The sequence below is a fragment of the Oncorhynchus keta genome, unplaced genomic scaffold, assembly GCF_023373465.1.
Source record: "Oncorhynchus keta strain PuntledgeMale-10-30-2019 unplaced genomic scaffold, Oket_V2 Un_contig_18504_pilon_pilon, whole genome shotgun sequence".
Classification (NCBI taxonomy): Eukaryota; Metazoa; Chordata; class Actinopteri; order Salmoniformes; family Salmonidae; genus Oncorhynchus; species Oncorhynchus keta.
Genome location: NW_026280953.1, coordinates 55,897 through 72,703, shown reverse-complemented (window position 1 = coordinate 72,703; position 16,807 = coordinate 55,897). Strand labels below are relative to the sequence as shown.

General features: G+C 43.8%; 1 protein-coding gene and 1 long non-coding RNA gene across 14 annotated transcripts in view; one reads left to right on the top strand and one right to left on the bottom strand.

Moving 5' to 3' along the window:
- The first annotated feature begins 2,874 nt into the window (after positions 1-2,874).
- LOC127920151 (NLR family CARD domain-containing protein 3-like) overlaps positions 2,875-16,807 on the top strand; it is a 41,125-nt gene continuing 27,192 nt past the window's right edge. The window contains 6 exon segments of the mRNA XM_052503945.1: positions 2,875-3,005; positions 11,588-11,826; positions 11,967-12,071; positions 12,140-12,244; positions 12,559-12,628; positions 12,804-13,278. Of these exon segments, the coding sequence (XP_052359905.1) occupies positions 13,211-13,278 (68 nt within the window). The 5' untranslated portion in view covers positions 2,875-3,005; positions 11,588-11,826; positions 11,967-12,071; ... (1 more) ...; positions 12,559-12,628; positions 12,804-13,210.
- On the bottom strand, positions 13,285-15,055 carry LOC127920152 (uncharacterized). Of its 13 annotated transcripts, XR_008105260.1 has the most exons (6): positions 14,962-15,055; positions 14,575-14,898; positions 14,449-14,511; positions 14,206-14,322; positions 13,891-14,142; positions 13,285-13,827 (listed from the first exon to the last, which is right to left on the bottom strand). It is a non-coding gene; the product is annotated as an uncharacterized LOC127920152 (long non-coding RNA). The 13 variants fall into 13 exon arrangements; XR_008105252.1 differs by having other exon boundaries at positions 14,386-14,898; XR_008105249.1 differs by having other exon boundaries at positions 14,449-14,898.

Genomic DNA, 16,807 nt, shown 5'->3' with positions numbered 1-16,807 from the left:
CTGGGACAATTATCCCATCAAGAAGACATTAGAACTGGGACTGATAGGCCTTTAAGATGACATGAGACTCTAATTGAAGACATGATTATATCCATTGAAGATGACATGAGACTGGGACTTTCCCATAAGATGACATGAGACTGGGACTGATCCCATTGAAGATGACATGAGACTGGGACTGATCCCATTGAAGATGACATGAGACTGGGACTATATCAAGAAGACTTTATGAACTGGGACTGATCCCTTTATGACATGAGACTGGGACTGATCCCATTGAAGATGACATGAGACGGGGACTGATCCCATTGAAGATGACATGAGACTGGGACTGATCCCATTGAAGATGACATGAGACTGGGACTGATCCCATTGAAGATGACATGAGACTGGGACTGATCCCATTTGACATGAGACTGGGACTGATCCCATTGAAGATGACATGAGACTGGGACTGATCCCATTGAAGATGACATGAGACTGAATAAGATGACATGAGACTGGGATATCAAAGATGACATGAGCGATGTATAGGTCTGCCAGAGGCTGAATATGTTCAAGACACAGAGATCAACACTTAATAACGTCTCCAAAACAATATCTGTCTTGTTATTTAGTAAACCAGGAAAGAACAATTATACAGAATAACATTGTTGAGGACCTCAGAACCATTTGATAATGACCCACTACAGTCCCCTGAGGTTTCAGGACAAATAAACTAATACATGTGGTTGAACAGGACGATCTCAGGGACTTGCTTAACAACTTTGCAGTATTTGAGGAATGCATTAGATGCATAATCTCTGAGTGGATGCTGGAGCATTACTGTGTGAAATAATTGGGCGTGGTCAGGACAACTGAAGTACCACTGAGCAACAAAGAAGGTTATAAAACAAGGTCCTTTCAATACAGCTACATTTCCCCCAGGCTACATGAATATAAAGAGACATGAGACAAAACAACCACAATGAATCAGATTACATGGAGAGGGAGACCTGATCCTAGATCATAATGAATCAGATTACATGGAGAGGGGGGACCTGATCCTAGATCATAATGAATCAGATTACATGGAGAGGAGGACCTGATCCTAGATCATAATGAATCAGATTACATGGAGAGGAGGACCTGATCCTAGATCATAATGAATCAGATTACATGGAGAGGAGGACTGATCCTAGATCATAATGAATCAGATTACATGGAGAGGCTCTTTACCTGATCCTAGATCATAATGAATCAGATTACATGGAAGGGGGACCTGATCCTAGATCATAATGAATCAGATTACATGGAGAGGGAGACCTGATCCTAGATCATAATGAATCAGATTACATGGAGAGAAGGGACCTGATCCTAGATCATAATGAATCAGATTACATGGAGAGGAGGACCTGATCCTAGATCATAATGAATCAGATTACATGGAGAGGGAGACCTGATCCTAGATCATAATGAATCAGATTACATGGAGAGGGGGACCTGATCCTAGATCATAATGAATCAGATTACATGGAGAGGGGGACCTGATCCTAGATCATAATGAATCAGATTACATGGAGAGAAGGGACCTGATCCTAGATCATAATGAATCAGATTACATGGAGAGGGGGACCTGATCCTAGATCATAATGAATCAGATTACATGGAGAGGGGGACCTGATCCTAGATCATAATGAATCAGATTACATGGAGAGGGGGACCTGATCCTAGATCATAATGAATCAGATTACATGGAGAGGGGAACCTGATCCTAGATCATAATGAATCAGATTACATAGAGAGGAGGGACCTGATCCTAGACCATAATGAATCAGATTACATGGAGAGGGAGACCTGATCCTAGATCATAATGAATCAGATTACATGGAGAGAAGGGACCTGATCCTAGATCATAATTAATCATATTACATAGAGAGGAGGGACCTGATCCTAGATCATAATGAATCAGATTACATGGACAGTGGGACCTGATCCTAGATCATAATGAATCAGATTACATGGAGAGGGGGACCTGATCCTAGACCATAATGACTCAGATTAGATGGACAGGGGGACCTGATCCTAGATCATAATGAATCAGATTACATGGAGAGGGAGGACCTGATCCTAGATCATAATGAATCAGATTACATGGAGAGCGGGGACCTGATCCTAGATCATAATGAATCAGATTACATGGAGAGGGAGACCTGATCCTAGATCATAATGAATCAGATTACATGGAGAGGGAGACCTGATCCTAGATCATAATGAATCAGATTACATGGAGAGGAGGACCTGATCCTAGATCATAATGAATCAGATTACATGGAGAGGGGGACCTGATCCTAGATCATAATGAATCAGATTACATGGAGAGGGAGACCTGATCCTAGATCATAATGAATCAGATTACATGGAGAGGAGGACCTGATCCTAGATCATAATGAATCAGATTACATGGAGAGGGGGACCTGATCCTAGATCATAATGAATCAGATTACATGGAGAGGGAGACCTGATCCTAGATCATAATGAACCAGATTACATGGAGAGGGGGGACCTGATCCTAGATCATAATGAATCAGATTACATGGAGAGGGGGACCTGATCCTAGATCATAATGAATCAGATTACATGGAGAGGGGACCTGATCCTAGATCATAATGAATCAGATTACATGGAGAGGAGGGACCTGATCCTAGATCATAATGAATCAGATTACATGGAGAGGGGGACCTGATCCTAGATCATAATGAATCAGATTACATGGAGAGGGGGAGCTGATCCTAGAGCAACGCTCCTCCTCTGGGACACTGCCTGTGTGAAACAGAACACATAGTTGTAAAGTCTAGTTACAGCAGGTGTTTACTGCCATCTAGTGGAAGATACCAATATAACACTTTATTATCAGGGTGGGGAGGCGGCTGAGCTGAAACAGAAAGTAAAGTTGTTCTTTTGTTCAGGATCCATTTTGAGACGACAGAGCAGAAAAGACTACATGGAGATTATTGAAAAATAAAGTAAGTATTTCTGAACAATAATCTATTCTAATGGACAGAGTAAGATAATTAATACCTGGAATGAGATATTACTATTTAGTAGAACTGCTACTTGAGCTGAGTTGCTGACAGACAGCAGTTTTCAAAGTGTAAACTAATCAGTAGTCCTACATGTTATCAGTAACACGTCTGGTAAAGATGGTGGAGGAGCTTTTCAATTATATGGTTTTATGTTTATCTCAGGGTTTCTGAATCCTTTTGTTCTTACCAACACTTACACACCTGATTCAACTAATCATCAAATATTTTAAAATAATTTAATATTTGAGGCAAACAAATGAACATTCTCAAATTAAAACCTTTTGGGTTTGTAGGACTGCTTACAATTATTAAAGTCCTACAGTAACTCACATCTTGGAGAAAAAAAACAGCTAAACTTGGTTTAGAGTAAATTATATGTTTATCTATAATAATGTAAGAGAGATGTCTTGAAGAAACGCGTCTGGGATTAGAACTCTGTGTCTCTGCTACAGTGGGAGGTTTGTTTTGCATGGCCCGGTGCTACAGCTGAGTGGACATATAATTTATGGACCAATGGAATGGTCTAAAATGCTTAAACTCTGCTCCCCCGGGGAGCCGGGCAATGCAAAACTAATTCCCCCAGTGATTGTTACTTTATTTCCTGATATGAAATGGAAAGTAATTTTGTAGCCGACGCAGTTCCAGAATGTCTGTTGAAACTGTGTCTCATATGGAACGTTAGAACAGTGGTGGAAACAGAACTCAGTTCCAGAATGTGTGTTGAAACTGTGTCTCATATGGAACGTTAGAACAGTGGTGGAAACAGAACTCAGTTCTCAAACTGGAGTAAAAGTAAAGATTCCTTCATAGAAAATGACTCAAGTAAAAGTGAAAGTCACCCAGTAAAATACTACTTCAGGAAAAGTCTAGTAGTATTTGGTTTTAAATATAATTAAATATCAAAAGTAAAAGTAAAGTTGTAATAATTGAAAACTCCTTATATTAAGAAAACCAGACAGCACCATTTTCTTGTTATTTTAATTATGGATAGCCAGGGTCACACTCCAACACTCAGACATCATTTAAAACAAAGCATTTGTGTTTAGTGAGTCTGCCAGATCAGAGGCAGTAGGGATGACCAGGGATGTTCTCTGTTTAGTGAGTCCTCCAGATCAGAGGCAGTAGGGATGACCAGGGATGTTCTCTGTTTAGTGAGTCCTCCAGATCAGAGGCAGTAGGGATGACCAGGGATGTTCTCTGTTTAGTGAGTCCTCCAGATCAGAGGCAGTAGGGATGACCAGGGATGTTCTCTGTTTAGTGAGTCCTCCAGATCAGAGGCAGTAGGGATGACCAGGGATGTTCTCTGTTTAGTGAGTCCTCCAGATCAGAGGCAGTAGGGATGACCAGAGATGTTCTCTTGATAATTGTGCAAATTGGACAATTTTCTGTCCTGCTAAGCATTCAAAATGTGATGAGAACTTTTGGCTGTCAGGGAAAATGTACGGAGTAAAAAGTACATCATTCTATTTATGAATGTAGTGAAGTGAAAGTAACAGTAGTTAAAAATATAAATATTAAAGTAAAGGACAGATACCTCAAAAAACTACTGAAGTACTTTACACCACTGCATTAGAAGACAGATAAATGTGTTGATTTGAAGGAAATTCTATTCTACTGTATCTTAGTCTATGCATTACTCATCTCATATGTACATACTGTATTCTATTCTATTCTACTGTATCTTAGTCTATGTATTACTCATCTCATATGTATATACTGTATTCTATTCTACTGTATCTTAGTCTATGCATTACTCATCTCATATGTACATACTGTATTCTATACTATTCTACTGTATCTTAGTCTATGTATTACTCATCTCATATGTAGATACTGTATTCTATTCTACTGTATCTTAGTCTATGCATTACTCATCTCATATGTACATACTGTATTCTATTCTACTGTATCTTAGTCTATGTATTACTCATCTCATATGTATATACTGTATTCTATTCTACTGTACATTTAACATTACATTTAAGTCGTTTAGCAGACGCTCTTATCCAGAGCGACTTACAAATTGGTGCACACACCTTATGACATCCAGTGGAACAGCCACTTACAATAGTACATCTAAATCTTTTTAGGGGGGTGAGAAGGATTACTTACCCTATCCTAGGTATTCCTTGAAGAGGTGGGGTTTCAGGTGTCTCCGGAAGGTGGTGATTGACTCCGCTGTCCTGGCGTCGTGAGGGAGTTTGTTCCACCATTGGGGGGCCAGAGCAGCGAACAGTTTTGACTGGGCTGAGCGGGAACTGTACTTCCTCAGTGGTAGGGAGGCGAGCAGGCCAGAGGTGGATGAACGCAGTGCCCTTGTTTGGGTGTAGGGCCTGATCAGAGCCTGGAGGTACTAAGGTGCCGTTCCCCTCACAGCTCCGTAGGCAAGCACCATGGTCTTGTAGCGGATGCGAGCTTCAACTGGAAGCCAGTGGAGAGAGCGGAGGAGCGGGGTGACGTGAGAGAACTTGGGAAGGTAGAACACCAGACGGGCTGCGGCGTTCTGGATGAGTTGTAGGGGTTTAATGGCACAGGCAGGGAGCCCAGCCAACAGCGAGTTGCAGTAATCAAGACGGGAGATGACAAGTGCCTGGATTAGGACCTGCGCCGCTTCCTGTGTGAGGCAGGGTCGTACTCTGCGGATGTTGTAGAGCATGAACCTACAGGAACGGGCCACCGCCTTGATGTTAGTTGAGAACGACAGGGTGTTGTCCAGGATCACGCCAAGGTTCTTAGCGCTCTGGGAGGAGGACACGATGGAGTTGTCAACCGTGATGGCGAGATCATGGAACGGGCAGTCCTTCCCCGGGAGGAAGAGGAGCTCCGTCTTGCTGAGGTTCAGCTTGAGGTGGTGATCCGTCATCCACACTGATATGTCTGCCAGACATGCAGAGATGCAATTCGCCACCTGGTCATCAGAAGGGGGAAAGGAGAAGATTAATTGTGTGTCGTCTGCATAGCAATGATAGGAGAGACCGTGTGAGGTTATGACAGAGCCAAGTGACTTGGTGTATAGCGAGAATAAGAGAGGGCCTAGAACAGAGCCCTGGGGGAGACCAGTGGTGAGAGCACGTGGTGAGGAGACAGATTCTCGCCACGCCACCTGGTAGGAGCGACCTGTCAGGTAGGACGCAATCCAAGCGTGGGCCGCGCCGGGAGATGCCCAACTCGGAGAGGGTGGAGAGGAGGATCTGATGGTTCACAGTATCGAAGGCAGCCGATAGGTCTAGAAGGATGAGAGCAGAGGAGAGAGAGTTAGCTTTAGCAGTGCGGAGCGCCTCCGTGATACAGAGAAGAGCAGTCTCAGTTGAATGACTAGTCTTGAAACCTGACTGATTTGGATCAAGAAGGTCATTCTGAGAGAGATAGCGGTAGAGCTGGCCAAGGACGGCACGCTCAAGAGTTTTGGAGAGAAAAGAGAGAAGGGATACTGGTCTGTAGTTGTTGACATCGGAGGGATCGAGTGTAGGTTTTTTCAGAAGGGTGCAACTCTCGCTCTCTTGAAGACGGGAGGGACGTAGCCAGCGGTCAGGGATGAGTTGATGAGCGAGGTGAGGTAAGGGAGAAGGTCTCCGGAAATGGTCTGGAGAAGAGAGGAGGGGATAGGGTCAAGCGGGCAGGTTGTTGGGCGGCCGGCCGTCACAAGACGCGAGATTTCATCTGGAGAGAGAGGGGAGAAAGAGGTCAGAGCATAGGGTAGGGCAGTGTGAGCAGAACCAGCGGTGTCGTTTGACTTAGCAAACGAGGATCGGATGTCGTCGACCTTCTTTTCAAAATGGTTGACGAAGTCATCTGCAGAGAGGGAGGAGGGGGATTCAGGAGGGAGGAGAAGGTGGCAAAGAGCTTCCTAGGGTTAGAGGCAGATGCTTGGAATTTAGAATGGTAGAAAGTGGCTTTAGCAGCAGAGACAGAGGAGGAAAATGTAGAGAGGAGGGAGTGAAAGGATGCCAGGTCCGCAGGGAGGCGAGTTTTCCTCCATTTCCGCTCGGCTGCCCGGAGCCCTGTTCTGTGAGCTCGCAATGAGTCGTCGAGCCACGGAGCGGGAGGGGAGGACCGAGCCGGCCTGGAGGATAGGGGACATAGAGAGTCAAAGGATGCAGAAAGGGAGGAGAGGAGGGTTGAGGAGGCAGAATCAGGAGATAGGTTGGAGAAAGTTTGAGCAGAGGGAAGAGATGATAGGATGGAAGAGGAGAGAGTAGCGGGGGAGAGAGAGCGAAGGTTGGGACGGCGCGATACCATCCGAGTAGGGGCAGTGTGGGAAGTGTTGGATGAGAGCGAGAGGGAAAAGGATACAAGGTAGTGGTCGGAGACTTGGAGGGGAGTTGCAATGAGGTTAGTGGAAGAACAGCATCTAGTAAAGATGAGGTCAAGCGTATTGCCTGCCTTGTGAGTAGGGGGAAGGTGAGAGGGTGAGGTCAAAAGAGGAGAGGAGTGGAAAGAAGGAGGCAGAGAGGAATGAGTCAAAGGTAGACGTGGGGAGGTTAAAGTCGCCCAGAACTGTGAGAGGTGAGCCGTCCTCAGGAAAGGAGCTTATCAAGGCATCAAGCTCATTGATGAACTCTCCAAGGGAACCTGGAGGGCGATAAATGATAAGGATGTTAAGCTTGAAAGGGCTGGTAACTGTGACAGCATGGAATTCAAAGGAGGCGATAGACAGATGGGTAAGGGAGAAAGAGAGAAAGACCACTTGGGAGAGATGAGGATCCCGGTGCCACCACCCCGCTGACCAGAAGCTCTCGGGTGTGCGAGAACACGTGGGCGGACGAGGAGAGAGCAGTAGGAGTAGCAGTGTTATCTGTGGTGATCCATGTTTCCGTCAGTGCCAAGAAGTCGAGGGACTGGAGGGAGGCATAGGCTGAGATGAACTCTGCCTTGTTGGCCGCAGATCGGCAGTTCCAGAGGCTACCGGAGACCTGGAACTCCACGTGGGTCGTACGCGCTGGGACCACCAGATTAGGGTGGCCGCGCCACGCGGTGTGGAGCGTTTGTATGGTCTGTGCAGAGAGGAGAGAACAGGGATAGACAGACACATAGTTGACAGGCTACAGAAGAGGCTACGCTAATGCAAGGAGATTGGAATGACAAGTGGACTACACGTCTCGAATGTTCAGAAAGTTAAGCTTACGTAGCAAGAATCTTATTGACTAGAATGATTAAAATGATACAGTACTGCTGAAGTAGGCTAGCTGGCAGTAGCTGCGTTGTTGACATTACAGTAATCAAGTCGTTCCGTTGAGTGTAATAGTTTCTACAGTGCTACTATTTGGGGGCTAGCTGGCTAGCTAGCAGTGTTGTTTACGTTACGTTGCGTTAAAAGAACGACAATAGCTGGCTAGCTAACCTAGGAAATCGCTCTAGACTACACAGTTATCTTTGAAACAAAGACGGCTATGTAGCTAGCTATGTAGCTAGCTACGATCAAACAAATCAAACCGTTGTACTGTAATGAAATGAAATGAAAATGTGATACTACCTGACCGGGTTGTTGAATTCGATTTAGTAGACGTGTGTGTGGTGACGTTGGCTAGCTGTTAGCTGTTAGCTGTTGGCTAGCTAGCAGAGTCTCCTACGTTAAGGACGACAAATAGCTGGCTAGCGAACCTCAGTGAATTAAGATAATCACTCCAAGACTACACACTCTAAACTACACAATTATCTTGGAAACAAAGACAGCTATGTAGCTAGCTAACACTAAACTAATCAAGTCGTTCAGTTGAGTGAATAGCACTACAGTGATGCTAATCTGTGGGCGTTAGCTAGCGTTTGCTAGCTCCTGGGCGAATAGCAGTGAAGGCTACTTTAGGGCGACGAAATACGATAATTATGCAATTATCTCTGATACAAGGACGGCTATGTAGCTAGCTAAGAAGAATTGCTAGGATTAGACAAATCAACCGTTGTACTATAATGAAATGTAATGAAAAAGTTATACAACCTGCAGAGCGAAGTGCGAATGCGACCGCTCGCTCCAACCCGGAAGTCTATGTATTACTCATCTCATATGTATATACTCTATTCTATTCTACTGTATCTTAGTCTATGCATTACTCATCTCATATGTATATACTGTATACTATTCTACTGTATCTTAGTCTATGCATTACTCATCTCATATGTATATACTGTATTCTATACTATTCTACTGTATCTTAGTCTATGCCGCTCTGACATTGTGACCAATAACATTTGATTTGATTTAGATTAGGTGATATACACTACATGACCAAAAGTATGTGGACACTTGCTAGTCGAACATCTCATTCCAAAATCATAGGCATTCCTATGGAGTTGGTCCCCCCTTTGCTGCAAGAACAGCCTCCACTCTTCTGGGAAGACTTTCCACTAGATGTTGGAACATTGCTGCGGGGACTTGCTTCCGTTCAGCCACAAGAGCATTAGGGAGGTCGGGCACTGATGTTGGGTGATTGGGCCTGGCTCGCAGTCGGCATTCCAATTCATCCCAAAGGTGTTCAATGGAGTTGAGGTCAGGGCTCTGTGCAGGCCAGTCAAGTTCTTCCACACCGATCTCGACAAGCCATTACTGTATGGACCTCGCTTTGTGCACTGGGATATTGTCATGCTGAAACTGGAAAGGGCCTTCCCCAAACTGCCCAAGACAATTTTCCTCCGCCACCAAACTTTACAGTTGGCACAATGCATTCGGACAGGAAGCGTTTTCCTGGCATCCACCAAACCCAGATTCCACTGCTCCAGAGTCCAATGGCAGCGAGCTCTACACCACTCAAGCTGATGCTTGGCATTGCGCAAGGTGATCTTGTGTGCGGCTGCTTGGCCACGGAAATCCATTTCATGAAGCTCCCGATGAACAGTTATTTTGCTGACATTGCAGTTTGGAACTCGGTAGTGAGTGTTGCAACCGAGGACAGATCATTTTTATGTGCTTCCACACTTGGCGAGCCCGTTCTCTGAGCTTGAGTGGCCTACCACTTCACTGTTGAGCCGTTGTTGCTCCAAGACGTTTCCACTTCACAATAACAGCACTTACAGTTGACTGGGGCAGCTCTATCAGGGCAGGAATTTGACAAACTGACATGTTGGAAAGGTGGCATCCTATGACGGTGCCACGTTGAAAGGCACTGAGATCTTCAGTTAGGTCATTCTACTGCCAATGTTTGTTTATGGAGATTGCATGGCTGGCTGTCTGACTTTATACACCTGTCAGCAACAGGTGTGGCTGAAATAGAATCCACTAATTTGAAGGGGTGTCCACATATGTTTGCATATACAGTGTAGATTCTCTGTCCTGCTACTGGTAGGACTATAACAGTATGTGAACTGATCTGAACAGGTTTAGGCTGGTCATCGATGACATGTAGGCTATATCTGAGGTATAGACTTTCATCTGCATATCACTAACAAACTGCTAGTATACATTATAACCTAGTCTACTTTACATAATATAACATATCACTAACAACCCACTACTATACATTATAACCTAGTCTACTTTACATAATATAACATCTACATATCACTAACAACCCACTACTATACATTATAACCTAGCCTACTTTACATAATATAAAATCTCTCACTTGTTGCAAAAAACCTTTCTGAATGGATCAATCAAATCAAATGAAATGTATTTATATAGCCCTTCGTACATCAGCTGATATCTCAAAGTGCTGTACAGAAACCCAGCTTAAAACGCCAAACAGCAAGCAATGCAGGTGTAGAAGCACGGTGGCTAGGAAAAACTCCTTAGAAAGGCCAAAACCTAGGAAGAAACCTAGAGAGGAACCAGGCTATGTGGGGTGGCCAGTCCTCTTCTGGCTGTGCCGGGTGGAGATTATAACAGAACATGACCAAGATGTTCAAATGTTCATAAATGACCAGCATGGTCGAATAATAATAAGGCAGAACAGTTGAAACTGGAGCAGCAGCACAGTCAGGTGGACTGGGGACAGCAAGGAGTCATCATGTCAGGTAGTCCTGGGGCATGGTCCTAGGGCTCAGGTCCTCAGAGAGAGAGAAAGAAATAGAGAATTAGAGAGAGCATATGTGGGGTGGCCAGTCCTCTTCTGGCTATGCCGGGTGGAGATTATAACAGAACATGGCCAAGATGTTCAAATGTTCATAAATGACCAGTATGGTTGAATAATAATAAGGCAGAACAGTTGAAACTGAAATCAATTTCCCCCCTCAGATCAATAATGTCCGTTTTAGCCCTTCTGTCTACATTCTCAGATTAGTTTAGAAAATAACAGATTGAAAGACAATAAATAGCCACTTTTAATTAATAAAAATAAGTGTGAGACATGGCCTTGTGTTGCTGTACTGTCTATAACTACCTTAACAAACAGTGACTTATTATTATTATTGACAGTTACCATGGAGATGAAATATCACAACTACATGGTCATGTGATGCATTAAATCACCTGGCTGTTTCTATGTCTGGTAGTAAATGTTTTATTTTTCAAAGAGATAATGAATACATGAGAACAATAATTAGTTGTCACTGTGTTAATCACAACCAACATGCTGGATCTCTGTTTATAGGGGACAGTGCTCTAAAATGAGTCTCTCCGGGAAGAGAGAGGAGGGGGGCCCTGCCTCTAAAATTCATCTCTCTGAGGGACATGACACCAAAGCTAAGAGGTAAGATGATAATTTTATGAATAATTTATAAAGTTTATTTCCAAAATAAATAGCTATCTTAAGATGAATGCACTTACTGTAAATCGTTCTGGATAAAAGCATCTGCTAAATCAGGGGTTCTCAATCCGGGGTCTGGGGAGGTACTGTAGGGGTTCTCAATCCGGGGTCTGTGGAGGTACTGCAGGGGTTCTCAATCCGGGGTCTGTGGAGGTACTGCAGGGGTTCTCAATCTGGGGTCTGTGGAGGTACTGCTGGGGTTCTCAATCCGGGGTCTGTGGAGGTACTGCAGGGGTTCTCAATCCGGGGTCTGTGGAGGTACTGCAGGGGTTCTCAATCCGGGGTCTGTGGAGGTACTGCAGGGGTTCTCAATCCGGGGTCTGTGGAGGTACTACAGGGTTCTCAATCCGGGGTCTGTGGAGGTACTGCAGGGTTCTCAATCCAGGGTCTGTTGAGGTACTGCAGGGGTTCTCAATCCGGGGTCTGTGGAGGTACTGCAGGGGTTCTCAATCCGGGGTCTGTGGAGGTACTGCAGGGGTTCTCAATCCGGGGTCTGGGGAGGTACTGCAGGGGTTCTCAATCCGGGGTCTGTTGAGGTACTGCAGGGGTTCTCAATCCGGGGTCTGTGGAGGTCCTGCAGGGGTTCTCAATCCAGGGTCTGTGGAGGTACTGCAGGGTTCTCAATCCGGGGTCTGTGGAGGTACTGCAGGGATTCTCAATCCGGGGTCTGGGGAGGTACTGCAGGGGTTCTCAATCCGGGGTCTGTGGAGGTACTGCAGGGATTCTCAATCCGGGGTCTGTGGAGGTACTGCAGGGGTTCTCAATCCGGGGTCTGTGGAGGTCCTGCAGGGGTTCTCAATCCAGGGTCTGTGGAGGTACTGCAGGGGTTCTCAATCCGGGGTCTGTGGAGGTACTGCAGGGGTTCTCAATCCGGGGTCTGTGGAGGTCCTGCAGGGGTTCTCAATCCAGGGTCTGTGGAGGTACTGCAGGGGTTCTCAATCCGGGGTCTGTTGAGGTACTGCAGGGGTTCTCAATCCGGGGTCTGTGGAGGTCCTGCAGGGGTTCTCAATCCAGGGTCTGTGGAGGTACTGCAGGGGTTCTTAATCCGGGGTCTGTGGAGGTACTGCAGGGGTTCCGCGGCACCCTGACTGTACTCGTTGCAATGTCAGACATTTGATAGAATTTTTACACAACCACTTTGCCTTCTCTTAATTATTGACTAATATAATGGAATGCATCTTTTAACCAATTGTGATGGTTGTTACCAGCAGAATATTGACAATATAACTGTTACATCAACACACTCTTCACACCCGTTTAACAACTCTAAATATCTTTGACATAGTAGGCATCAAGTCCCTTGCCAATAATGTTGCCTACAACGTTGCATACAATGTTCATTTTCATTGAACACATATTACACCCATCTGATCTCAGAGGAGATGAGAGATGTAATGTTTGTCTCTGTTGTGTTGAAGACCAATCAAGCAGGAGAGACCAGCCTCCCCTGTTCCCAGCTGTGTGTCCATGAAGAGTGACCAGTCTATGAATTACCCTATACACTTTAGAGAGGGATACTTTTCTCCTGAACAAAGGTAAGAAGAACTCATGGGTCCTGGTCAGTGAGTTAAACAACACTGTCTCTAGTCATTTCTCCTCCCATTTTCCCATTTATTGTTGTTGTTTTCATAATCCATAGGCTCATCCTTTTGTCCATTTTCATAGTCCTAAAACAATATTAAACAAACACAACATTCCCTCCCTGTGTGTGTGTGTGTGTGTGTGTGTGTGTGTGTGTGTGTGTGTGTGTGTGTGTGTGTGTGTGTGTGTGTGTGTGTGTGTGTGTGTGTGTGTGTGTGTGTGTGTGTGTGTGTGTGTGTGTGTGTGTGTGTGTGTGTGTGTGTGTGTGCACTCCCTGGATGTGGAGATGTAAACTCTATCCAGATTGCGTAGTCACTTTTACACCTACCTACATGTGGATATTACCTCAATTATAGTCTCATTATTACCTCAACTACCTGGTACCCTGCACATTGACTCAGTACTGGTACTCCTTATAGTCTCATTATTACCTCAACTACCTGGTACCCTGCACATTGACTCAGTACTGGTACTCCTTATAGTCTCATTATTACCTCAACTACCTGGTACCCTGCACATTGACTCAGTAATGGTACACCTTATAGTCTCATTATTACCTCAACTACCTGGTACCCTGCACATTGACTCAGTACTGGTACTCCTTATAGTCTCATTATTACCTCAACTACCTGGTACCCTGCACATTGACTCAGTACTGGTACTCCTTATAGTCTCATTATTACCTCAACTACCTGGTACCCTGCACATTGACTCAGTACTGGTACTCCTTATAGTCTCATTATTACCTCAACTACCTGGTACCCTGCACATTGACTCAGTAGTGGTACTCCTTATAGTCTCATTATTACCTCAACTACCTGGTACCCTGCACATTGACTCAGTACTGGTACTCCTTATAGTCTCATTATTACATAAACTACCTGGTACCCTGCACATTGACTCAGTACTGGTACTCCTTATAGTCTCATTATTACCTCAACTACCTGGTACCCTGCACATTGACTCAGTACTGGTACTCCTTATAGTCTCATTATTACCTAAACTACCTGGTACCCTGCACATTGACTCAGTACTGGTACTCCTTATAGTCTCATTATTACCTCAACTACCTGGTACCCTGCACATTGACTCAGTACTGGTCCTCCTTATAGTCTCATTATTACCTCAACTACCTGGTACCCTGCACATTGACTCAGTACTGGTACTCCTTATAGTCTCATTATTACCTAAACTACCTGGTACCCTGCATATTGACTCAGTACTGGTACTCCTTATAGTCTCATTATTACCTCAACTACCTGGTACCCTGCACATTGACTCAGTACTGGTACTCCTTATAGTCTCATTATTACCTAAACTACCTGGTACCCTGCACATTGACTCAGTACTGGTACTCCTTATAGTCTCATTATTACCTCAACTACCTGGTACCCTGCACATTGACTCAGTACTGGTACTCCTTATAGTCTCATTATTACCTCAACTACCTGGTACCCTGCACATTGACTCAGTACTGGTACTCCTTATAGTCTCATTATTACCTCAACTACCTGGTACCCTGCACATTGACTCAGTACTGGTACTCCTTATAGTCTCATTATTACCTCAACTACCTGGTACCCTGCACATTGACTCAGTACTGGTTCTCCTTATTGCCTCATTATTACCTCAACTACCTGGTACCCTGCACATTGACTCAGTACTGGTACTCCTTATAGTCTCATTATTACCTCAACTACCTGGTACCCTGCACATTGACTCAGTACTGGTTCTCCTTATAGTGTCATTATTTTTATTTTGTGTTCCTATTTCCAAGGAATATATTTGTTTTTATTTACAACGTACAAGGGCAACGTATCACATCTGGTGAACAGGTCAGAGTTCATATCCTCAGTCAGACCAGCAGAAACTGGATCAGCAGCACTACAAGGTATCACATCTGGTGAACAGGTCAGAGTTCATATCCTCAGTCAGACCAGTAGAAACTGGATCAGCAGCACAACAAGGTATCACGTCTGGTGGAGCATTTATCAATACTGACAGGATGGAAAGAAAGGGAACGCTGCTCTCAGATCAGTTTTCTCCATTCAAATATGTTCTTAACATTATAATTATGTCACAATACTGACCACGGATCAGGTTCTCCCCTCTGGCTGCAAATACTGAGGCGGTTATTCTAATGCTTACCCCCAAGAAATGCACTAAATCACAGATTTGGCACATCATTGTGTTCATGTTAGGATACACATCATTAAATATATTGAGACAAAATACAGACAGTTGTCTACAAGTAGCAAAATATAACTCAATATACTGAACAATATGATTGAAATAGACCTACAGCCTACAGTTCATACTTTAATGCAGTCATATATTATTACTGTGTAAAACCTAGCAGTACTACTGATTTTTCTGAGAGTGAGGCAGATATATATTATTACTGTATAAAACCTAGCAGTACTACTGATTACTCTGAGAGTGAGGCAGATATATAGTATTACTGTGTAAACCTAGCAGTACTACTGATTTCTCTGAGAGTGAGACAGATATATATTATTACTGTGTAAAACCTAGCAGTACTACTGATTACTCTGAGAGTGAGGCAGATATATATTATTACTGTGTAAAGCCTAGCAGTACTACTGATTTCTCTGAGAGTGAGGCAGATATATATTATTACTGTGTAAAACCTAGCAGTACTACTGATTTCTCTGAGAGTGAGACAGATATATATTATTACTGTGTAAAGCCTAGCAGTACTACTGATTTCTCTGAGAGTGAGACAGATATATATTATTACTGTATAAAACCTAGCAGTACTACTGATTTCTCTGAGAGTGAGACAGATATATATTATTACTGTATAAAACCTAGCAGTACTACTGATTTCTCTGAGAGTGAGACAGATATATATTATTACTGTGTAAAACCTAGCAGTACTACTGATTTCTCTGAGAGTGAGACAGATATATATTATTACTGTGTAAAACCTAGCAGTACTACTGATTTCTCTGAGAGTGAGACAGATATATATTATTACTGTGTAAAACCTAGCAGTACTACTGATTTCTCTGAGAGTGAGGCAGATATATATTATTACTGTGTAAAGCCTAGCAGTACTACTGATTTCTCTGAGAGTGAGACAGATATATATTATTACTGTGTAAAGCCTAGCAGTACTACTGATTTCACTGAGAGTGAGGCAGATATATATTATTACTGTGTAAAGCCTAGCAGTACTACTGATTTCTCTGAGAGTGAGACAGATATATATTATTACTGTGTAAACCTAGCAGTACTACTGATTTCACTGAGAGTGAGGCAGATATATATTATTACTGTGTAAAGCCTAGCAGTACTACTGATTTCTCTGAGAGTGAGACAGATATATAGCATTCAGGAAATAAAACATGATTATTTGTCTCTTTGAAAGGAAACCATCAAGTGATTTTTAACAAATGCATGTCTGTCATTGAACAACCCCATGCTGTGATTAGTGGAAAAAAACACACATTTTATTCA